The 24,014-nt window shown below is 37.9% G+C and overlaps 1 protein-coding gene across 1 annotated transcript; it reads left to right on the forward strand.

Moving 5' to 3' along the window:
• Positions 1–324: 324 nt before the first annotated feature.
• Positions 325–23,781, forward strand: ITM2B (integral membrane protein 2B). Its single transcript, XM_040266920.1, has 6 exons — positions 325–1,123; positions 18,217–18,345; positions 19,829–20,035; positions 20,870–20,980; positions 21,713–21,863; positions 22,988–23,781. The coding sequence occupies exons 1-6, from the start codon at positions 1,007–1,009 to the stop codon at positions 23,071–23,073; spliced, it is 801 nt and encodes a 266-aa protein (XP_040122854.1). The 5' UTR covers positions 325–1,006; the 3' UTR covers positions 23,074–23,781.
• The last annotated feature ends 233 nt before the right edge of the window (positions 23,782–24,014 follow it).

The following is a 24,014-nucleotide window of genomic DNA, read 5'->3' on the forward strand; positions in this document are numbered from 1 at the left end:
AATCTCTTCAAAACAAAATTTTGCTTTATCCATAATTTTTTTTTAATTTCGCAGAAAGCCGCTAAAGACTCATCAGCGAATATGAATCACAAATCAGCCCCGTGTTCATGTGGGTTCTGTCCAAGTCTACACAAGAGGGGAACATTTTGTTTTAGAAATGTGAGATGTATGAAATACAAATCTGCCAAGAAGCTTCCTCTGAATTGCTTTGGGACTAGGCAGGGCAGCCTGGGACCTTGCAAGGGCGGCGCGGGGGGAGAAAACAAGGCAAGTGTGAGTCAGGTAACGCCCTTGGGTGGGGTCCCGGAAAGATAAAGAAGTGAGATCACAAGGATAGAGAGCACTGAATATTTGTGTTCCACTGAGTCGGATCCATAGTAAAGTTAGCCAGTGGAGATATGGAGGCCCCCAGAGTCCACAGCCTTTAGGTTCTCGGTGGCGGCAGCAGGCAGGGAAGGGTCGACCTGGTTCTGCCAGAGGTTAACGCACGGTCCGGGCGGACCCAGGAAAGTTCACCTAATTTTGCTAAAAAGCTGCAATCCTGTGCGCGGCGGTAAACAGGGTTAGAAGCGAAATCGGAACTGCAAAATCCAGGCCCTCGCACAAGAGCAACCCCCTTTCCTTCCCTGCCCGATCCCCTCCTCCGATCCGGGATGAGGGCAGGGCTCGCCGCCCCCCCCCCCCCCCCCCGCAATCTGTTGGTCACCGGGGGTCAGACTGCGGGACCCCGCCCATATGGCCTCCGGCCCCGCCCCTGACCCCGCCTACCTGGATCGGCCCGCCCCCGACGGGGAGCGAGCCGTCTCCGCCCTCGTCCCCGAGCTGCAAGGCTGCAGGACTGGTGCCGCAGTCGCCGCCTCGGCCACCGCGCAGCTGCCGGTCCACCTCCGCCACCGCTTAGCCGCGCTCGGAGCCCGGCCGAGGAGGCTGCCACCGCCGCCAGGAGCCCGCAGCCCGCGCCCCGAGCCCGCCGCCGCCTCCCTCCGAGGGCGCCCCAGGCCGCGCCATGGTGAAGGTGACGTTCAACTCGGCTCTGGCCCAGAAAGAGGCCAAGAAGGACGAGTCCAAGAGCGGCGAGGAGGCGCTCATCATCCCTCCGGACGCCGTTGCCGTGGACTGCAAGGTCCGAGGGCCGGGGCTCGGGGAAGTGGGCATGCTGGGGCCCCGGGAGAGCTGCGCGGGGCCAGGGCGGCTGTGTGTCCCGGGACAGCGCGGGCCGCGCGCGGGACGGGGGTCCCCGAGAGGGCCGAGTACTCCCTTTTCTCGGGCTGCTCCCGGTTCTTGTCCGGCGCAGCTTCTTTGTAAGAAAGTGCGTGTGCAGAAAGCGGTGCCCGGCGCGGGATCGCGGGCTTGGGGGCCTCCGGGGGAGGAGGATTGGAGAACCCGGCCGAGTGCACGGTTCTTGGTGCAGTCGAGCAATGTGCGTGGAGCCGTGCCGGGGTTCGTTCCACCTGGAGATCAGTGGCGACATGCAAAACGACAAAACAACAACAAGAGTTTGGCACGTCCTCCCAGTATAAATAATGTCCCTAAGATGGCTGACATCATTACAAGCCTAAACCGCAGTTGCTTCCTTACTTTCGTTTCCAGGCTGAACTGCACTGGGACTAAGTCCGGCTTCTGTAAGCCTCTTAATTTTAAAAGCGTTTTTTTTTCTTTAACCTCTTTTTCCACGGCCCTTTGGTAGCGGCAGGTGAACTTCGCCGTGGGATCTGGAGAGGGAGGGAGCAGGCGAGGGGAGAAGGCAAGGTGATGGTCTGCTCAGAATAGGTTCTGGCTGTTCATTTTATAACTGAAATATTCCCGGTAAAGGTTACTGATTACCATCTGGATGTTAGTGTAAAACCGACAGTTCACTTTTAAATTATATCAGCAACTTTACGAGAACCCCTTAAGCTAAGTGAAACTAAACAAACTTGTCCTACGTCTCTTTCAAAATTGTCCTTCATCCCTTTTAAAATTGTCCTCCGTCCCTTAAACAACTTTTCTTTATTTTACAAAATCCCCCTTTTAGCCCTAAGCAGAAATCCGGAGAGGAACTATTATCCTGCTACGGTAATAGTCATTTAGGATGTGATTGTCTCAGAAGTTGAATAAACAGGAAAGGTTCACAACCTTTCTACCAGATCTTCTTCAGGCTGCAAAAATTTAATCCTATAGAAATTAGTTGTAGAATTATTTATGTTCATAACTTTTTAATTTTTTTGTTAGCATTTTTCAAGACCTGCTGTAAGTAGGGTAAACTTAGTTTTAACTTAAAAAAACCCAGTAACTTGTGCAGGTATAAGGACTGTTATTTAATATATTACTACTACTGGGAAACGTAGTGTGAAAAATGTTTGAAAATACACTGTTAATCTGCACGTGCCTGTACTGGATTTTTGGAAATGTTCTAGTTAAAAACACAAATGTCAGGAGTTGATTTTTTAAATGACTGTCTTGCCTTGAAATAGGAAGTGGACAGATTCCCTAAAAGGATTAAGCGTTTTGGTATTGGTATTGTTTGCCTGAATCCATTGCAAACAGTCTAGGTTTTAGAGAAAATGTTTGGAATCCACAGAGGATAATTGCAGTAGCAAATTATTATCTGAGCTCTGTATTTGTCTAATGTTCATTGTACCTAAATTAGATTGATAGTCAAGTACCCCGACATAACAGACTGAAATACATATATAGGGATTAGGTAGATTTTAATCCTATTACATATCTTTTAAAAAATCCTATGAACAAATATAATTCCTCTCATTAAAAAAGAGAGGAAGAAAGGATCTGATGATGTCACTCCAGATAGCATTTCCCTGTTCCTGTTGTGAAGGAGATTTGAAATGCTGGACAAAAATCAGAAATAATTTGCTGGGTAGCTGTAAATCTGATTTTGGACATTTATTGTCGTTTCTGAAACGGTGGCTGTGTTTTCAGATTCTCAGAATTTCTCACAATTTCACCATATTCAAATGTTGTGGTCATAGAAGCAGTTAAAAAAAAAAAAAAGTAACCATTCCTAGCTCTGTTTTCTCAGATCCCCATATCCAAAGAAAAATACTGGAACTAAGCTGTGAGGGCCTGTCTTCTTTTATAACCCCACAGCAGTCATGGATGAACTGGCAGATACAAAATGACTAATGCTTTTTCGAGCTGTGAACTCAAAGACCTCTTAAGTGAGTGACAGAATATTGCTGTACATTAGAAGGAGAATCATTATAACCCGTCAGTCACTTAACAGTAAATGCAAACCTTACTTAGTAACAGGCATTTGCAGACGGTCTCTTACAGCTGGGACAGTGATTACATAATGTTCTCTGACTCTTCGGGTGACTGTACCGTGACCACGAGTTTGACTCTCCGAATTCTGCACAGAATCAGCCTTCCTGTGTTTGCCTGCGGCATTTCCTTGCCTGATTGGTCAAGAGGATCCGGTTTAGCTAGTTATGAGCGAGAACTCCTGAACAAGAATTTTGAGTATCTTTAACTCTCCCAGACCACAGTGTCCTGAAGACCATTGTTTCTCCAGATGTCCCCTAAAGGATCACCTAGTATCACCTGGGATTCTGATTTTAAAATTTAGATTATTCAGACCTTCTGCAGTAAAGAATTCTGATCGCTCCAGTCAGCTGGCTTATGTAACTCACATTCCAGTACTTTTACACTGCTCCTGTCTTTTGCCATTTCTTTAGCTCTTTTCTCTGGAAGCTGTTGCATTGTCCTATCTTTTAGATTTGTCTTTTCAGTAGCTATTAATCCCAGCAGCCACATCTGTGGATTATATTGTCTCAACTAGCTTGCTGTTTATTATTCTTTCTCTACATTTCCCCCTAGGTTTTATGTAATAGAGGTGAATTTGAAATTATGAATGTTTTATGTGAGAGGCAGCTATTCATTCATGAACTTTTGTGTTTTTACTTTGAACTTTGAAACATTGTTATATATGTGTAAATATCAAAGAAAATACTTACTGTCCTGAGTCAGAAGTCCCAGTTTTGTCAGTACACAACTGCTTGATCTTGGGTTTAAGCTTTTTATTTTTTTGAAGAGTTCTTTATGTGTAAGATGACAGGGTAGGACCAGATGGTCTGTGGAGGACTCTTCCAGTTTTAAAATTCTATGAAAATGGCAAGAATTACATAATTATATTTGGCAGGAGTCAGATTGTTTTAACTGTTCCCCTCACCCTAACTAGACTGTTCCTTTTTTTTTCCCCTTGTTCAGCTTGTTACATGTCTTCCTCTTATTAAGTAGCTATGGGTCATGGAGAAAAGAGATGGCTAGAGGTATTATGTAATAAGCTAAATTTTGGTTTTGGGTTACCTCACTGTAGAAGAGTAGCTGTCGATAACTCCTGTTGTCATGCCTGATTATGAAATGCCTTTTCCTGTTTCAGACCTCGAAGAAGCTCAAGTTTTCTTCTTAGGTATCCCTGTAAATTGTTTTGCTGATAAATAATGTTGCCTCTTCTCTGCAGTACATTGTTGTTGTAGACATCCTTAAAAGGAAAAGTGAAATGCTTGTGGAGGGGAAAGAAAGGGCAGGATGGAAGCCTAAGTGAAGGACTACTAACCCAGTAAGTTCTGAGTCAGCCATCACAAAACGGCTATCTCCCTCCTAATTCTTTTCACTTTCTGGCATTTCTCTCTGCATAAAACAGGAATGGTCATTTAGCTTTTTAGTGATGTTGGTGTTCATTTTATTTTTTGTTTGGGTGGGGGGCAAGAGGGGAAGAGGAACATAAAATCTGACGCCATATACTGAAATGTTTTGGTCTTTAGAGAAGGGATGGGGAGCTTGGTTCCCTTGAACAAAAGAGCATATCATTACCCTGTTGTATAATTTAGTGTCAGTAAAACATTGACCAGCAAAAACTTTACAGTTGCTGCATTTTAGTTCTTCGTGAGGGTGTTGATATCTGAAGTGAGGATTTAGTGCTGGGAGATAAATTAATTGCCTCTGTGCATACCAAGTGACCTTGGCAGGATCTTTTTGTGTCCACATGCCTCATGGGTTGGCTGCTGCTCCAGAGGGTGGAAAAATTGTACGTTGTGCAGCTGAAAACTGCCCCCAAGACCCTGCTTGGGGTCTTCCCAGTGTCACCTTAAACATAATCTTCTTTGGACTAGATAGAACCGAATATATTATCCTTGGCAAAATCATAAACCTGTAAGACATTTTGGAATTCAGCTCAGCCATATTAGAGGTTTAGGTGCATAGAAGTATTACTTTAACCAGAAATATCTCTCGGAATACATGGTACAGGCCTATTTAAATTGACTTAGAATTTAACTGTAAAAATTTTCAATATGTATTGCTAGAGCTTGATGTAAAGTGGGACATTTTATTTCTTATTTGTTCTTTCATACCCTAACTTAAATACCTGGAATGTGTTTAAAAGGCATTTTTTTCTCCCTTGAAAGGAAAATGCTTTCTGAATTCATGGCATAACTAAAACTTCAGGAACTCTTTTATCACAGTGTCAGCAGAGGAAGAACCAGAAAAAAATTTGTCTTTTCAAACTGACATCAGTGAATCCATCCTCTTAAACTTTTTGGTAAACTTGTCACTTTTTATTAGAGCTTCAACTAAAGGAGTTAAGGACTTTGCCATCAAAGGACTTTTTCAGGCCATAGCTGCTGCCTGTTAAAAATAAAGGATTTGACAGTGCTGAATTTCTGAATGTGGTGGTTTTTGTCAAAATGCTGTAGAAAGCAATAACACTGGAGTTATGTTTTCAAGCTTATATGTAAAGAGTTATTTCCTGTCTTTCCTATTTACTTTGCGCGGCTTAACAATGAAAATTTTACAGGCTGGACAACTGAAAGTTGAAAATTAGAAATTTTATAACAGATGTGACCCTAAGAATATCATTAAAAGTCATTCAATTGTGATTTTTCCCTTTTAATCAATGTTTATGATATATACACTTAATAGCTTTAAATAATCCTATTTTATGTTACCAACAATTGAGCAAAATTGTAAACAGTTGAAGTTTTTTTGAACTCTTGATCAAAGGGAAAAAAAACTTAATAACTTAATGAAGTATTTCTATAATTCTGTCATTTGGGGGAAAATCAAGTAAAATGAACATAGACTTACGCAGAAAAATTCTTTAAAAATGACAAAATTACTCTTGTTTTTATGATAGAGGGATATTCTAATTTTTCATTTAATATTTATCAATATTTATTGATAACTGATAATATTAACATTGATTAGTTTCTAGCAGTAATTATATGAGCTAGAGCTAAGATATATTTGTCAGAAGATAAATTAATGTTGAAATTAAATTTGCACAGTTTATAAATCCTAAACATTTTCAAATTAAAAATGTAGGAAGTTTATTTGGGAAATGGATACTAAGTGCATGTGAGGTATTTAGTACCTTAAGATTCTGAAATACTTGCATAAACCTTTTTTGGCATAGTTGAATTTAATATTTTAAAAAAGAAGGTTTAACGAGATTTTGTACGTTTGAATGTTTTTAACTTTTAATGCCAAAATTAATCTTGGGTTGTTTTCTCTGCTTTAAATATGATTATGATGTTTAAAATTTTGTAATATAAAAACCTAAAAGGTAAGTTGCATTATTAAGTCACTTACTGCAACATCCAGAAGAAGAATCATCTTTATGCTGGGAAAAATGACTTTTAAAGGTCAGTCCATCTAGGTCTGCAGTTTTTTGAGGGGTTGGGGTGGGAGGACACTGTGGTTTTTGTGGGATCTCACTTTCCTGACCAGGATTTGAACCCTAGCCACGAGAGAAAGCCTGCAATCCTCACCACTTGGCCACTCGGAAACCTAGGTCTGCATTTCTTAAAATTCTTTTTTTTTTTTTTTTTTTAAGCCAGCCTCTCTAGTATTTCATTTCTGCTATATATACCATGGCAGTTTTTTTCATTTTTCATTTTCTAGCTTTCTCTTCAATTTATTTTACTTTGCTTTCATTTTAATGCTAGGAAGAGTTTCCCAATTCCATCAGTTTTAGCTCGAGCAAAAACTAGGCATGTTAAGCAGAGATGGCAAATTCAATACTCTTGGGCCCAAGTAGATGTTTTAGTGAAGCCAAGCTTTTTTCTTTTTTCTTTTTTTTTTTTTTGCATATTAAGCAACTTAGAATATTCTTCATTTTCATTTAAAAAGTGAAAGATCCAATGTTGCTTGATCCTCTAGGTTTTAAAGGTAAGCTGGAATTGGTTTCATTTAAAACTTGATTTTTAAATATTAACCACTAATTCATAGAAGAATTTCATGCAGAAACACAGATGACTGACACAGGCCACCGTTTTAGAGTCTCCTTTACAGTGGAGAGCAGAACTGACAGATTATGGCCTACTGCCTGTTTTTGTATAACCCACGAGCTAAGAATGATTTTTTTTTTATGTATTTTTAGATGTTTGGGGAGAAATAATCAATTTCTCCCATTTGCCCCAGTTCCCTGACAATCGAAAAAGGAGTATCATTTGGGAAGCCACACTGTCTACTTATCGAGAACTCAGACTATGCAGTTTATACTTTAAGGGTTTAGATTCTGTCTCAACCATCTACTGCGATACTTGGGGGAAGTTACTACAACTCTGTCTTTCTCCATCAGCTAACTGGGGAATAAGATAATTTGTAAAAAGTGTATCACAATACCTGGAACAACATATGACTCAGTAGATGCTATTATTACTACTACAGATTTTTTTTTTAATGATTCAAACTTTTATTTGGCACCACTGCAACATTTCTGGAAGTGGACTTCAGGGTGGGTGTGCCTGTGTGCTCAGTCATGCCCAGCTCTTTGCAACCGCAGGTACTCTAGTTATGTGGCTCCACAGATATCCTGAGAGTAATTATTATCCTCGAATTATTCTGCCTTTGCCTCCATCCTCTGTTGGATCTTCAGTTTTATAAATCCAAGAAACAGCATTTGAGATGAAATTTTTTTTTAAACCTGTCTGAGAATCTTTACTCTGTCTTCACATTTAATTGATAATTTATCTGGGCATGAAATTCTAGGTTAGCTGTAATTTTCTTTCAGCATTTTAATGGTGTTGCTCCATCTTCTAGTCTGATGCCATTCTGATTCCTGGTTCCTTGAAGATGACCACTTTTGTTTTACTTTTCCTCAAGAAGCTTGAGGTTTTTTTTTCCTTATGCTTTCAGCTTTTAAAATTTCTATTGACATACTTTATCTTCTGTCATTTCCATTTCTAGCTTATGGTTTATTTGTTTATCCCTTTACTATTGCTCTTTTGAGCTTTCAGGAGGAAGTAAAGATGACTGTTTAACTGGAAATCAATAACAGGACTTTCAACTCAGCTGTCTTCATAGCTTTAAGACTTAGTAGATCGTTTTATTTAAAATTGAAAATGGAATTTTCATGATAATAGATAATAATAGGACTAGTAGATAATAATAGGAAGCCATGTTCGTTTCTATTAGCATCAGTTTAACATCTGACAGGATAATCTGTAGAGAGACATCTGCTTGTCTCCTTTTTTGAACGCATGTGCACCCGTGCTGGATTCATGTCAATGTATGGCAAAGCCAATACAGAATTGTAAAGTAAAAATAAATAAATAAATAAATAGATTAAAAAAAAAATTCCAGAATTGTCTTTTCATGAGTAATTTTAAACACAGCTCCCTCACTGCCAACTTCCTGATTTTTGCTTTGTGGCTTTATTTCTCTAACTTCACTAGCTTCATTTTTGTAATAACATCTTGCCTTGTTCATCTTTGAAATGTTTATATTCTAGTGAGCCTGAGATGGTTTCCTTCATTGTTTTTCCTTCATGTGCATATGATTTAAATACTTTTTGTTACTATCCTTTGTTAATTTGATGAATAATAGAAAAAAATTCTATTAACTTTGTCAACACTACTGTTGTAACAGTTAACACATAGTGCTTCCTATGAGTGTGACTCAATTTGAGTACACCTATTATGATAGGGAAAAGCTGTAGAAACTCAGGTCATTTCTGGTTGGATATTTATCTGTAAAATGACGTATTGGACTAAATGACCTCTCACAGCTCTTGCATAAAGGATCTTTTCTTTCTAAGAAGTATACTGATCACATATTCAGAGGCCGCTGTTGCATGACCAGACCTTATACTAAGAAGTTAAAATTTACTGAACGCCCAACCTTCAAAAAACCCCTAGTGTAACTCAGAGAGACTGACCAACCATGTAAACCAAATTAACCACAACCTACTTAAATATCTGTATCTGTTTTCACAAGAAAACAACCCTCCTGGATCCAAGAGTGAGGTGAATAGTAGGATAAGGGAGCGGAATCAAATGACTGCTGAATGTTTACTGTACATGTGTTTGATGCTGGGCATAGGTTCAAAGCACGTTTTACCGTGTATTCACTATATAGATACAAATATCTGTGATCTCAGGACTGGAATTATTTTTTTCTAATAGTCATTTTATATAACTTCCAAATTTCTGAACTTGGATGGAAGATACAGCTTTCCGCCTTCTAATTATTTTATGCTTTTAAAAGACTATATGTGGAATTTTCTTGTCAAAAATGCTGCATTTTAAATGGAATGACTCATATTTGAATACAAATGTATAATTATCTTATTGAATGACATTAAAATCGAAGATTTATACAAAAATGAGTCCAGAACAGGTTTGTTTCCTCCCCCCTCTAATCTTGACATGTAATTCTATGATGAATTATAGAGTAGAGCATTCCTATCATACTTGAAAATTTTTGGAAGATGGTCGATACTCTCATTAAGAACAGTATGAACTCGTGATCCAGCCAGTAGCAGAAGATATCTGTCTTGACCAAGTTGTCTATCCCTAGTAAAGACTGTTACTAACAATAAATGCCGTTTGTATATAATAGTGTTGTTTACAAACATCTGTCTGTCAGTGCTAGTCTAGGTTTTTCTTTTGACTACCCACTACCTTTATATCTCACTAATACGAATTTGAAAACCTGATGAAATATTACACTTTTCTTCAGTGTAAATGGAATAAACACTATATAGAAATGGTCATCTTTTTAAATAAGCAGAAAAAAGAATAGAAGATTTTAAGGTATTCCTATATTAATATTCTGCTATGTACCAGATACTCTGCTTGCTTCTAATCATGTAAAAAGTGATTAAGTGACAATCCAGCACTAAAAGCATTTACAGACTGATCTTTTTCTTTTTTATAGCTCTGGCCTATTTTTTTGTTTAACCTCGGCCTGTGCTAATTTTACATAATGCCAATAATTTGGTTCAGATTTTTGTATTTCTCACAGTAAATTGCTATGCAGTGGATTTAAATTGTTAATTTTTTAATTCCTATTTTGCTGGTTGTGTCATAGGATTTGTTAACAAATAAAGGACGTTAAAGAGAAATTGGTTTTGTAGACATAATTTTAGATTAGTTTGTTTTGAAAAATCTCTCCTTACTCAAGTGTAAAATAATGCAATAACCTTATTATCCATATAATGCCAATCACTTGGAAAACTGCTCCCTTTTTGCATCTTATACACAAGATTTCTCATGTGGACTTTCTCACATGGTTGAGATAGTAGCAGTCTTAATTGAAAAATCAAATGAGAAGATAAAATTCAGTTTACGTGTTTAAATGAGCAAGAGAAACTGCAAACAGATGTTTGGTGTCTTTATAGATTTTTTAGCTTCTTAGCCATAGATTTGTGTGTTTTACCTATAGTAGAACATAGTTGGTAACCAGCTAATGCTATTAATGGTGAACAGGTTGCTGGATCATGTCTTTTTGGTGCTTCCATGATGGGAAAGAAAGCTAATGTAGAAGCCAGGTGACTTTAGAACAAGTACAGTGGTAAATGAATGACACCGCTATTCTACACGATAGTAATCAGATGGAGCAATTGCCTCTGTTACTTCAGTGATTTGAAGAGTCTAGTTAGGAAATTATTTTGGAAATATTTAAAAATAAATCTTCAGTGATGACCAAGGTTTTTATTTTTAATTCTTATTGGAATAGGAAGTCATTTTCTTTTCCTCTCTAGTAATGTCTTTTTCAATTGGCTTTTTCAGTACTTTGCTGTTCAGTTCAGTCACTCAGTCGTGTCCGACTCTTTGCAACCCCATGGACTGCAGCACGCCAGGCTTCTCTGTCCATCACCAACTCCCGGAGCTGGCTCAAACTCATGTCCATCGAGTCAGTGATGCCATCCAACCATCTCATCCTCTGCCATCCCCTTCTCCTGCTGCCTTCAATCTTTCATTTATGAGGTCTTAGGAAAAAATCTTCTCCTTGCTCCTCATAAGCTGGGAAAGGAGAGGAATTTAGATTTATTGGAGTCTTAGTTACATACTGAAAATTTCAGCCCCTCAAACTTTATACAGTTCTGTTAATTTTGACCAATATATGGAGCTGTGTGATCATATCACTTTGTAGTCTGTTCCATTTTTCTGTTTCTGTAATTTACCTTTTCCAGAACCTCATACCAGTGGCATTATACCGGGAGTGGCTGTCCTTCATTCTCATTGTTGCTGTCCTGAGAACTGGGCATCCTCTCGAGCATCTTTGATGCCCACAGTTCCTGGACCACAGCTTTCTCTGAGCTTATCCAATACCCGGCTCCTCCCTGTCACCATTTTTGCTTATGCCTTCATGCTTGGAGGTATTCTTTGCAAAAGAATGCCTGTTCTGCTATTTAACGGGTTAAGATGCTTTATTCACCATATTAATCTAGTCTCTAAAACCCAGGACTCTAAATCCTTTTATGTGGAGAAGTGGTTTAAAATTAGATACTCAGAAGGAATCATACATAACCTAGTCATAGGTATGGAAGTGAAGATTGAAGTTCAAAACTAAGTGACTTTGTAGAAAAGAACTTAGTATGTTTGGTCTTCACTAGGAAGAAAAATGATGAGGGAGGAACTGAGAAAACTAGAACGTAGATGAGAAGTTTTATTTATGAAAATTTGAATTATTAGATTTTTTAAAATGTTGGCAGCTAATTCTGTATTTTGTAAAACAGTATGCAGGCTAAACAGCACACCCATGGGCAGCCAGCCTGTGCATCCCCATGTTTATCTATATTACTGAATGTGTTTTAGAAAGTACATATTTTGAAATAAACTAAATCTACTTCTGATGCTACTCTGAGTTGAATAAATTGTATTTTTTCCCCTGAATTTCAGTATTTATATTATAAAGTGTTTTTACACCATCATGTTCTTTTTCTTTTTTGTAATACGATTTTTAACTCTGAGAGACAGTTTCCTCTTTGGTAATTCTGGTTCTTACAGCATTGTTGTTGCATTTGCTCTAATAATGCAAAGTAATATTTCTGGGAGCTTTGAAGAAATGTCTCCTCATTCATTCTGCAAAGAAGGCTCATGAAGTGAGTTGTTAGTGTGGAACAGAATAAAAATTATATGAAAACCCTTGCATCTTGTCTGAGTTCAGTTTATAATTGAAGCACATTTACTAAAGCCTCTTCGGGAACTCATTGAGGTGACCTAATTCTTAACTAATTGAAGTACCAGAACTGAATTTATCCTTCATTTTGCTTAAGATATAACTGGTTAAATAATTTTACTTTATAATACGGTGATAAGATTCATTTGAACCAGAGATTAGTAGTGTCAGAGTGATAATGCGTTTGAAGCAGTTTCTTTTCCTACTGTGGAGGGTGACAAGGGTGATTATGGGCCAGAGTGTGCTTTGGCATCTTCATTTATAAACTGGGATGAAAACTTGAGGTTTTAGGAAGATTAATGAGATGATAATTGTATAGCACCTGTGGGAGTTCTTTTACCTTATCAGCATAATTTAAGATGCACCAGTTTATTGCAGTGCCAGGGGAGGAAATGTCTGTTACTTGTTTAAATTAGGCCAAGTGAAGTTATAGATCTCAGTGAAGATGTTCTTGTTCATGAGTGGTTTTCCTTTTTCTTACTGTGGTGGTTAATTATGAAATAATCCAAACATACCGAAAAAAAAAAAAAAAGAGTTTAGAGTACCATTTATTTATTTTTTAATGTTTTTTTTTTAAGTGTTAAATATGTGATGTCAGTTTTTAATTCAACTTGACGTTTTTTGGTTCAGAATTCTAAGATTAATCACAAAGTCAGCAGTGCTAGTTAGTTTCATTTAGACTTTAATTGTATGAACCTATACTTTATTCTTTACTTGATGGACATTTATTTCCAATTTTTTTCTTAATGACCATTCTGCAGTTATCATTATTGAGGCTCTTTCTGTGTACAAAAGTGTTTATCTGGGGTTATAGTGCTAGGAATGGAAACACTAGCTTGTAGGATATATACATACCTTTAATTGTATTAGATCCTGCCAGATTGTCATTCAAAACATTTGTACCAGCTCCTGTCTTTAACTGTGCGAAAGTTCTCACTTCTTTTTGTTCCACACTTTCTACAGCACTGGTGGAGTTAGACTTTCTTTTATTGCCGACTGTATAGGAACTCAGTTGATATTTTTTTTCTCTCACTCCCCATATTGAAATAAACTTTACAGACAGTACGTCTTCCTTGGTGATCTAGTGGTTGGGAGTCTGCCTGCCAGTGCGGTGGACACGGATTCAATCCCTGGTCTGGGAAGATTCCTCCTGCCAAGGGGCAACTAAGGCCGTGCACCACAACTGCTAAGCTTGTGCACCCTAGAGCCCACGCGCTCGCACTGCAGCGAGAAGCCCGTGCCCCCAAACTAGAGAAAGCCCACGCACAGCAACGAAGACCGAGAGCAGCCAAAAAGAAAAAGAAAAAACTTGACAGTAAAATACACCTGTTTTATGTATATAATTTGATTGGAATTATGGTCCTTGTATAAAGTCATATATCCACCACCACTCATGATATGAAACATTTCCATCACCCTAGAAAATTTCCCCATGGCTCTTCTATCTTCCTTTCACCCTGACAGCCACTAAGCTGCTTTCTGTCATTGTGGTTTTTCCTTTTCATAGCTGGTCTTTTGTGTTGGAATTTTTTCACTCGAATGTGTTTGAGATTCAGTGTGATTAAACCACACTTTATTTATCCATGCATCAGTTAGTGGATAGTTATGTTGTTTCTGCTTTGGGGCTATTATGAATAGTGATGCTATGACTATTTATGTATAAATCTTTGACCTGTTGATTTTTAATTACTGATCTTCAGCAATTTTGCTGAACTCTAATTAGTTTGAATAATGTGGCTTTCCCAGATTTTCTGCATAGACAGTTATATCACTTAACATAATAACAGCTTTGTATTCTTTTTTCCTAATCTTCTTTCCTGTTCACGTTCTGTCATTTTTGTATTACGTAGGATCTCTAGTACAGTGTTCGAACAAAAACAAAGAATCCGTTCTAGTGAGCATCCTGGCTTGAAAGGTTATGGTTTAACTCTGAAGCTTAACTGTTACATATGAGGTTTGGGACAGATTTTTGATCATTAACCTTTTTCATGTTAATGAATTTCAACTGTTCTAGTTTGAAAAGAGATTTTATTATGAATGGGAGTGAGAGTTTATCAAATGTATTTTCTACGTATTTTGAGATGGTCATGGGGCTTTTCTTTAATCTTATATGTGGCTTTTTTTTCCCTCTGAGCTTACTCTTTCAAGTTTTAAAATTTAGTTATTTAAAATACATTTTTAAATCAGGTTAAAAACTTTTCTATCTTGAATATACTTTCATCCCTTCTCCATGACTAAGACTGTAATAAAGGAACATCATTTAATTGTCATGCATACTGTTAATTTTAACTGTAAATTGCTTAAGGTCTCAGCCATATCTTAATCACATTTGAATTTCCCACAGGATGTAGCACAGTACGTTGCAAATAACAGGCCCTTAATGTTGAACTGGGTTAAGTACGTAGGGCTACTATTCTTCACTAAAGAGCCACAGTCTCTTGTGGGTTAATACATTCTTATGTTGCCCCCACCTTTCATTTCCATGCTGGCTGTTAATGTAACTTTGGGGGTCATTAAAAAATAACCAAGTTTTAAAGCTTTTAAATTTTATCCACTCATCAATTATTTATTGAGTGCCAACTAAATGCCAAGGTTGGCTTGGTGCTACCATACTAACCTTATAGGAATTTAGAGAAAACAAGAGATTAGTTAGACTTTGAAGACCTGGTACCTCTTTTATGAAATAAATGATTGTATAAGTTAGATTCTTTGGGGAAATTTAAATTTTTATTGCTGTAGTCCTGAAGTGTGATTTTTGAATGAACAAGAGATAGCATGTTACATAAAGTACCTCTGTGACCTGCCGCAGTAACTTGTCCATTCTCATCTCTGCGTCAGTTGCCACCACGTTGGGCACTCTAGCCATACCCCAGGTGACTGTGGAGAAGTAACGCGTTCCGGTTATTCATCCTTTGCCCTACATATGACGCCCTTTAACTCCACCTTCTGCACAGTTAATGAATATTTGTCCTTCATTCCACTCCACTATTTTCTCCCCTGGGAAGTCTTTCCCAAATCAGTCCCCCTGTGTTCTCTACCTTCTCCTATTAGAGCTTGTAACATATTTATGTTCTTTTTTATAGATTGATTTTCCAGGCTGACCTGAATGCTCCCTTTCTTGGCCGTGGCTATATACCCATAGCACTTGGCCCATAGTAGGCATTTATAATTTAGTCTTGAAAATATTGCTTGTTGACCCGTTAAAAATGATAGAGCAAAAGGCCTGGAAACTGTCATCAAATTAACAGTTGGGACTGCGTATTCCTTTACGAGGGTCTGCCCGTGCTCTCTGGCTGCTCCTTGAAGTGCTGCTACTGAAGAGGGCCTGCCAAAACAGGGGGCTGTTACACACACATCTGACGCTCTCAGCGGCTGATACCAAATGTGTAGAATTCACTGTTTCCATCTGTCATTTTCATCTCCCCACCCTGCCTCCACCCTAAAATTAATTATCCTTGGAACTGTTTCCTGTCTTCTTAGATATTTGTGTCAGACAAGGACTCAAGCAAAACACTGTGTGTCCTTTGGTATTGGGGTTTCATAATACCTGATGACTCCATGGAATTCTGTTCACAGACGGGATGTCTTACCTGACCCGATAAATTCCTTAGGTTTATCCTCTGGTACACACTACTTCCTTGCGATGCACTTGTCATCCTCTAAGTATACATACAGTCTGTTGACAGGTACACCTAGCACAGCAAAGTGTGATGATCTCACAGCATCTGAGTCAGTCAATCCCTAGACTGAGAGACATTTTTTCTACAGTGTTTAAACTTCAACCAACCCTTAAAATTGTCCTTGGTTGACGGGACATCTGGGCTTGGGCTTTTCCCGAGTGATATCAAGTTAAGATTCCTCATCTTAGAATTGAAAACGTAACTTTAGCTTTCATTCTTTCCTATCTGAACTCTTGCTTCAGCTATATCCAGTGTTGTTTTTTTTGTTGTTGTTGTGTTGTTTTGTTTTGGCTGTGCCACGTGACTTGCAGGATCCCTGTTCCCCGACCAGGGATTGATCCCGGTCCAAGGCTTTGAAAGTTCGGAGTCCCAATCACTGGACCACCAGAGAATTCCCTCCAGCATCGTTCATACAATTTTCATTCCTAACTTCTAAGTTATATCCTATTTATCTATGTAATTATGGGGTCAAGTCTCCTTTGTCCTTTAACTCATCCCATAGTGAGTTTTCCAAGTAAAGGTCAGAGTTGCGTACAGTACTTGAGAGGCTGCACACACATACTACTTACTGCTGCTGCTGCTAAGTCGCTTCAGTCGTGTCCGACTCTGTGCAACCCCATAGACGGCAGCCCACCAAGCTCCCTTGTCCCTGGGATTCTCCAGGCAAGAACACTGGAGTGGGTTGCCATTTCCTTCTCCAATGCATGAAAGAGAAAAGTGAAAGTGAAGTCGCTCAGTTGTGTCCGACTCTTAGCGACCCCATGGACTGCAGCCTACCAGGCTCCTCTGTCCATGGGATTTTCCAGGCAAGAGTGCTGGGGTGGGGTGCCATTGCCTTCTCTGATACTACTTACTAGATCATCTTTTATTATGTTGGTTTCAAGTCCATTGGAGCCTCTCTTTTGCTGTCTGTACTGTTTTTTGAGCCACTGGTTATATAACACCAGCAGCTCATCTCATTTGTTTGTTAGCTCTTTGCACATAAACCTGGGTACAGATAAGTTAGCTGTAACTTTGAAGTGGCAGGGTGGAAGGACTGAGTTAGAAGGGTAAGTGTATCTAAGGACTGTGCATATCCTGATCCTTGGTGATGTTTCAGGGCTAAATTACCTCCTTGAATGGGTCGGAATCAGAATTCTAACAATTGCATACTAGTTGTATGTCTCTTAATCATGAAGTTTTTCTTAGTGAATCTTTCCTCAGTTTTCTACTGCTTTTATCTTTAAAGAGAAAAACTTTGTTAAACTGGGATTCTTTAGGGTAGAGCAATGCATTAATGGAATTATTTCTGAATATGTTTGCCCTACTTCTTTGAGATTCTGATTATTTAAAGAATCTGTTTAATATTATTTGGTCTGTCCCAGTTTTCCTGTTAATTTTTCTTGTGTTTGGTTAGGAATGGCTTTGTACCTAGTGTGAAATATTAACTACCTGCAGCAGGCTGACATATAATTTTATGAATAACCTCACGTACCCTGAAGTTGTAATACACAAGACGTGTGTGTGTGCTCAGTTACGTATGACTCTTTGTGACCCCATGGACTATAGCCTGCCAGGCTCCTCTGTCCATGAAATTTTCCAGGCAAGAATACTGGAGTGGGTTGCTATTTCCTTCTCCAGGGGATCTTCTCGACCCAAGGATTAACCTGAATCTCCTGCATTGGCAGGCAGATTCTTTACCGCTGACCCATAGGGGAAGCCCGATACACAAGACTCAGCATCATAATTTTGCATGACAAAGTTGTAGCCTTTTCTGAAATTTTAATATTAATTTTAGAAGATATTTTAGAATATTAGAAGATATTTTAACCACACAAATTATGCACAGAAAGTAGAAATTGTTGAGTGTGTTATTGATTGCTCTAGAGGTATGGGTGGCAGGTAGGATGCTGAAAGTCAGAAGAAGTCAAGAACTCTCCCAAGGGCCTGATGTCTCAGCTCAGGAGGCATCGTGCTGGGGCCCGGTGCCACCACTGAATCATTCCTAGGGAACTGTGAGTAGAGACCTGACTTCTTTGGTCTTCTGTATTTTTGTTCACAAAGTGATCATTCTTAAGGTTTCTTTCAGGCTTGACATTTCTGTGGTTCTGACTGGAAATCAGATACTGACCATCAGTCTTTCACATTTCAGGACCCAGATGAAGTGGTTCCAGTTGGCCAAAGAAGAGCTTGGTGTTGGTGCATGTGCTTTGGACTGGCGTTTATGCTAGCAGGTGTCATTCTAGGGGGAGCGTACCTGTACAAATATTTTGCATTTCAAGTAAGTGGGAAAATGCTAAGGACACTTCTGCCTTTCTGTCACCTGTACTAGAAAATTGGCCCAAACTTATTCTAAGCCTGTGCTTTTTGTCTGTGGCCTTTTAGCCAGAGTGGTGGTTGTTTTCTGGTTATGTTAAAATATTCCCTGAGCATAAGTTCGCTGAGCCTATTAGACAGTCATTAAAAGCAGAATAACATTGTTTTGAAATGCTGCTGACTGAAGGATATAGATGGCTGGATGATTTTTCAAAACTGACGAACCCTCCATTTTCCTACCATAATTAATAGCTAAGTTATAGGATTTTTCAGTTGCCAATTGGATAAATATACCAGCCTCAGATGTCATGTTGATAAACTGTAATTTATTGGATCGACATTTTGGGCTTCCCCACAGTAGCTTTTTGCTTCTGGGCCCAGAGTACACTTGTTGCATTTCTCTCTGCCTCTTTCTCAGCCGTTGGTTTATCTTAAGAATTGGGACTTTGGCAATAATGCTGATGTAATTTAGGATGAAAGTTGTTTGTATTTATTGTAGAACAGGAATCCCAGTGGATTGAGCCATAGTTTTTTTCTTCTGATTACAATTATTGAGATTTATGATCTCTCTTTTGTGACTTATTTCTCTGCCAGTAATCCAGTAGTTTTATTTCATTTAATATACCAGAATTTGGAGAAACTGTTGACAGATAGATTTTATTAAAATAATGAGACATTCTATAGAGGATGTATAAGTTTTGTGCTCATTTTCTGTATGTTTGAGATAATAGCATGGTGATAGACATTAGTGAAATACAAGTCATCTTTCTTAATGCAGTTTTTTATAAGAAATGTATTTTTGATATAAAAAGTCATTGAAGCTCCACTGTCTAGAGATATTTGTTGATCTATCTTTTTGTTATATGCTCATAATCTTTATTATATATGCCTACTTAAAATCTTTATAATGATTTGCTGTAATCTGATATTTTCCATTTAATTGTGATATATTTTGAGGAAAAATGAGAGCTACCTGTATGCCTGTAGAAATGACAGAAAAACCATCCCTTTTTTGGCTAATAAGAGAAAAATCATGTAATCAGTGAATCACAGCAAAATTAAAACTATATTCTTTAAGAAAACTATTCCTGGTTTATGAATATATTCCTAAAATTATGGTCTACAGGTAGAAAGAGGCGTGTGTTTCTTCAGATTTACTTGTCACCAGATGGATAATTGCTTTTATAGTCTATTTTTAATCAAATACAAAAAGTAAAGGAGAAATCAACTGCTTTTTTCCTTCTGAAACTGTTTTTTTTTTAACAATACTTCAACACCTGATCCCAAAGAATGTGTTAACTCTGTAATTAAACTGTCTGACTTGTCATCTAAAAGTAGGAGTTTGCAAGCAAAATGCTATTTAGATGAAGGTGGCAGCTTAAGTAATACTTACATTTAAAAACCCGTCTCCCACTGCATTGCTGAAATAGTGTTTAAACTCTCTGTAGCCAGATGACGTCTACTACTGTGGAATAAAGTACATCAAAGATGATGTCATCTTAAATGAGCCTTCTGCAGACGCCCCAGCCTCTCGCTACCAGACCATTGAAGAAAATATCAAGATCTTTGAGGAAGATGAGGTTGAATTCATCAGTGTGCCTGTCCCAGAGTTTGCAGACAGTGACCCTGCCAATATTGTTCATGACTTTAACAAGGTGAGCCAGGTACCCTGAACTGTAAAAAGAATGCAGGTCCCTTGATGGATGCTTTTGTAGTTTTGATTTTAATATTGGCTAATTTATTCGATTTACGGTTTACTGTTTGAAAAGAAGATTTTTTAAAAGGCTATGGGTTTTTTTCTGCCCTACAAGAAAAACTCCAACATTTGATGGGCTCTTTGTCTGAGGCAAACCCTCAGGGAATCTACTTTTTCTCCCCCTTTCCTTGTCTGTCTGAATGCACACCAGATGCTGTTCCTTCTCTGCTGTTAAATTGCTTTTAGAAATCTAAATATTTACATGTTTTGGTTTAACTCATTTTAATCCTCAGAACCATCCTGTTGAGTTAGTCTTTCTCAGTCATGGTTTCTCATTTGAACCACAAGAACAGAGTCATTTAATTGACTTATTTCAGTCAATTTCATCCAGTTCTCTGGTGGATGATAGTAACTAGCCAATACTTTCTAGATGCATCAGAGAGAAGTTAATTTTTATATACAATAGATGGATGCCTTGGAGGGCATGATGGTTTATAAGTGCTGGGACTAAGTCTCTTAAATCAGATGATAGGGTATTGGAGTTAGGTTTAATAGTTTGTTATTATCTGATCAGTATGTAAATACTGACTAGTAGCAGAATTTCCTCTCCCCTTACTACTTCCATTCCTATCCTACCAAATTCTTGATTTGTTGAAATGCCAGTGATTGACACAATCTAAAGCCAACCCATTTTAATGGTACAAATTGTTCTTAAAAATCCAGTTGCTGCCTGTTTGTATATTTGTAATATTTATACATGAATCTAACAAAAATATCATCTTTTTCTCCCCAGAAACTTACCGCCTATTTGGATCTTAACCTGGATAAGTGCTATGTGATTCCTCTGAACACTTCCATTGTCATGCCACCCAAAAACCTATTGGAGCTACTTATTAACATAAAGGTATAAAACTTTCCGACACTACTTCTTACTGCTGCTGTTATAGGATCTTGGAATTCCTTATTGATAAATTAGCCCATCTTATTGACAGTATAGCTAATAAGCATCTACAAGTAACTGAGACTGGTGGTTTGGGATTTTTTTTCCCCTGTCTCTTTTAATATTTTATTTATTGAAATTAAAATGTGATTTCTTAAATTAACATCATAGGGCCAGAGAATAAATGAGTAGGCTTTAAAGAAATAAGGTCAGTGTTGCAGCTATTCAATTTTGATGCCATAGACAATATGTAAACAGATGGGCACAACTATACGGCAATAAAACTTTTAAAAAGTTATTGATTTATTTATTTTTGGCTGCGCATGGGTCTTTGTGGTGTGTGGGCTTTCTCTAGCTGTGGTGCCTGGGCTCCTCGCTGTGGTGTCTTCTCTTGCGGAGCATGGGCTTGAGGCGCATGGGCATCAGTAGGTATAGCTCTTGGGCCTCGTTTTCCTGTGCCATATGGCATCTTCCCAGAGCAGGGATCGAACTGTGTCCCCTGCATTGGCAGGCAGATTCTTAACCACTGGCCCGTCAGAGAAGTCCCCAGTTAAACTTTATAGAAACAGATGGTGGGTGATATAGTTTGCCAATTTCTGCTTTGTATTATAATCTCTAAACATTTTGTTTGTTTTCCTTGTCTGTTCAATGTATGTTTTGAGATATCCATGTAATATAATTCTTTCCCAAATGTAGGCTGGGACCTACTTGCCTCAGTCATATCTGATTCATGAACACATGGTCATCACTGATCGCATTGAAAACATTGATCACCTGGGTTTCTACATTTATCGACTGTGCCACGACAAGGAAACTTACAAACTGCAACGCAGAGAAACCATCAAAGGTAATACTTATGAATGTTAGAGTGTTGGCAGAAAAGTTTGTTTCACTTCATTGTGTTAAGTTAGATTTAGTTGTAAGCTTGTCATTGTGACCAATACATTGGCCATGAGTAAGAAATAAAACTGTATTGTACACTGTATAATATTTCTAGATTACTGAAGAATCATCTTAATTCTAAATCTACTCTTTTCAGATGTAGAGAATAGGTGAATGTGAAATTTATTTCCTAGATGTGCTATTAGTTCCCTCCATATGGTCCCCCTGTCTGCCTTTCCATCCCCCCACTTTGCTTCAGCCAGACTATGCAAGGGTTCTGCTTACCCAAAGAGTCTCTAAAGTAGCTCTCAGGTGTGCACTCAGGTTCTAAGCAGAGTGTGCCTTTTGGATCACATTGAAGATAACCACAGTCAGGTTAGTTAGAAAGGAACTGGACTGAAGAATTAAAAGCACTGACACAACTAAGGTAACTTTGCCAAATCACTTAACCTTTGTTTTCTCACGCGATGATGTTATTTATCTCCTCATTTCTTTTCAAGATCATTCAAAAAATAAAACGAAAGTACGGGTGATAGAGCTTTAGAAAGTAAGACATGCCATGCAGATACACTGTGATGTGTTTTCTTTGAAATTGTGGCACCTGGTTAAATGGATTCCTGGCTTTTTGTTAGCACTTTTGCTGATTCTGATCTACTGTTTGATGATACTTTGATGATGAGTTACCTGAAACCTGAGGCTTGATGTCTTACATTGTGAAATGAACTTCATGGTTCATAATTTTTTTAAAGCCATAATTTTACGTATAATAAAATTCACCCTTTTTTAGTGTGTAGTTCTGAATTTCAACAGATCACCACCATATCAAGATATAGAATGTTTCTGTTACCTGCAAGGTCACAAATTTATATGTATGGCATTGTTATTGTTATCAACCTCTGTAAAGATACTTAGTTTAGAAGAGAGCAGAAATTATTTTCTGCCATGTTAAAACAAATCAAACTACAGAAGTTAATGGACTATAGATAGAGTAAAAAATATTTGTATATGTCTGAATAATAGTTGTGAAGATTGATATGAATATTTATTACCAAAGAACCAGAAATTTAAAAAACTTTTTCTTTCAAACAGGTATTCAGAAACGTGCAGCCAGCGCCTGTGTTACGATTCGGCATTTTGAGAACAGATTTGCCGTGGAAACTTTAATTTGCTCTTGAACAGTCAAGAAAAACATAATGGAGAGAAATTTAATACCACAGCATAACCCTACCCTTTGTATTTTGTGCAGTGATTATTTTTTAAAAAATCTTCTTTCATGTAAGTAGCACATAGGGCTTCACGATTTTTTCATCTCATTAACTCAATTAAAACCATTATCTTTAAAAATCTTTTTTTCTTTCCAAGTGTGGTGTCTTTTATCTTGAATTAGTTATATAAAGTCATAAGTAATAGTACACTTCATCATAGGGCTTAGGTATTAGGAAGTGTTTAAATTTCATTAATCCATGTATCCAGATTTTTGTGTTTTAATTATGCATTTTCAAGAAGAGAGGTTCTCTAATAATCACATATATGCATACGTAAAAATGGACCACAGGGACTTACTTGTAGCTATGGCCCTGCTACTTAGTTTGTTAGAGCATTTTAGCACACATTTTAATTTTCTCCTCTAATTAAAATGTGTAGTATTTTCAGTGTCATATTTAACTATTTAGAGTATGATTTCCACCTCGATGTTTTAATATTCTAGGCATCTGGTGTAATGATATTTTAGAAACTGTTTGGAATTTAAGGAATAACTTGTATTACTAATTTGTATAATCTTTACCTGTGCAATGGAATATAAATATCACAAAGTTGTTTGACTAAAGGACTGTGTGTTGTTTTTCCCATATAATAAAACCAAAGAGTAATTTGGTTCTTCATATCTTGAGGTAATCCATATTAAAGAAGAAACTATTTCTTAAAAATCTAGTTCTCTATATACAGTGGGTAAAGTCAAAGGTTGTATAACTATATTCTTCATGGATACTGTTCAAGTAACATCTAAGACTCAAGATGCTGTTTAAACATTTTGAAGGAATGTTTTTGTATTTAATGGAAGGGCTGTCATTAAACCTAAACTTTCCAAGGAGCATAACCTAAAGTGCTTTCCTGG

This window comes from Oryx dammah, unplaced genomic scaffold (genome assembly GCF_014754425.2).
Source record: "Oryx dammah isolate SB20612 unplaced genomic scaffold, SCBI_Odam_1.1 HiC_scaffold_24, whole genome shotgun sequence".
Classification (NCBI taxonomy): Eukaryota; Metazoa; Chordata; class Mammalia; order Artiodactyla; family Bovidae; genus Oryx; species Oryx dammah.

Excerpts from the sequence above, each read along its gene's own strand:
- ITM2B (XM_040266920.1), top strand. The coding sequence starts at position 1,007 with ATGGTGAAGGTGACGTTCAACTCGGCTCTGGCCCAGAAAGAGGCCAAG. Across the intron at positions 1,124-18,216 it reads CCGTTGCCGTGGACTGCAAG|GACCCAGATGAAGTGGTTCC; the intron begins GTCCGAGGGCCG and ends TTCACATTTCAG. Across the intron at positions 20,981-21,712 it reads AGCTACTTATTAACATAAAG|GCTGGGACCTACTTGCCTCA; the intron begins GTATAAAACTTT and ends TCCCAAATGTAG.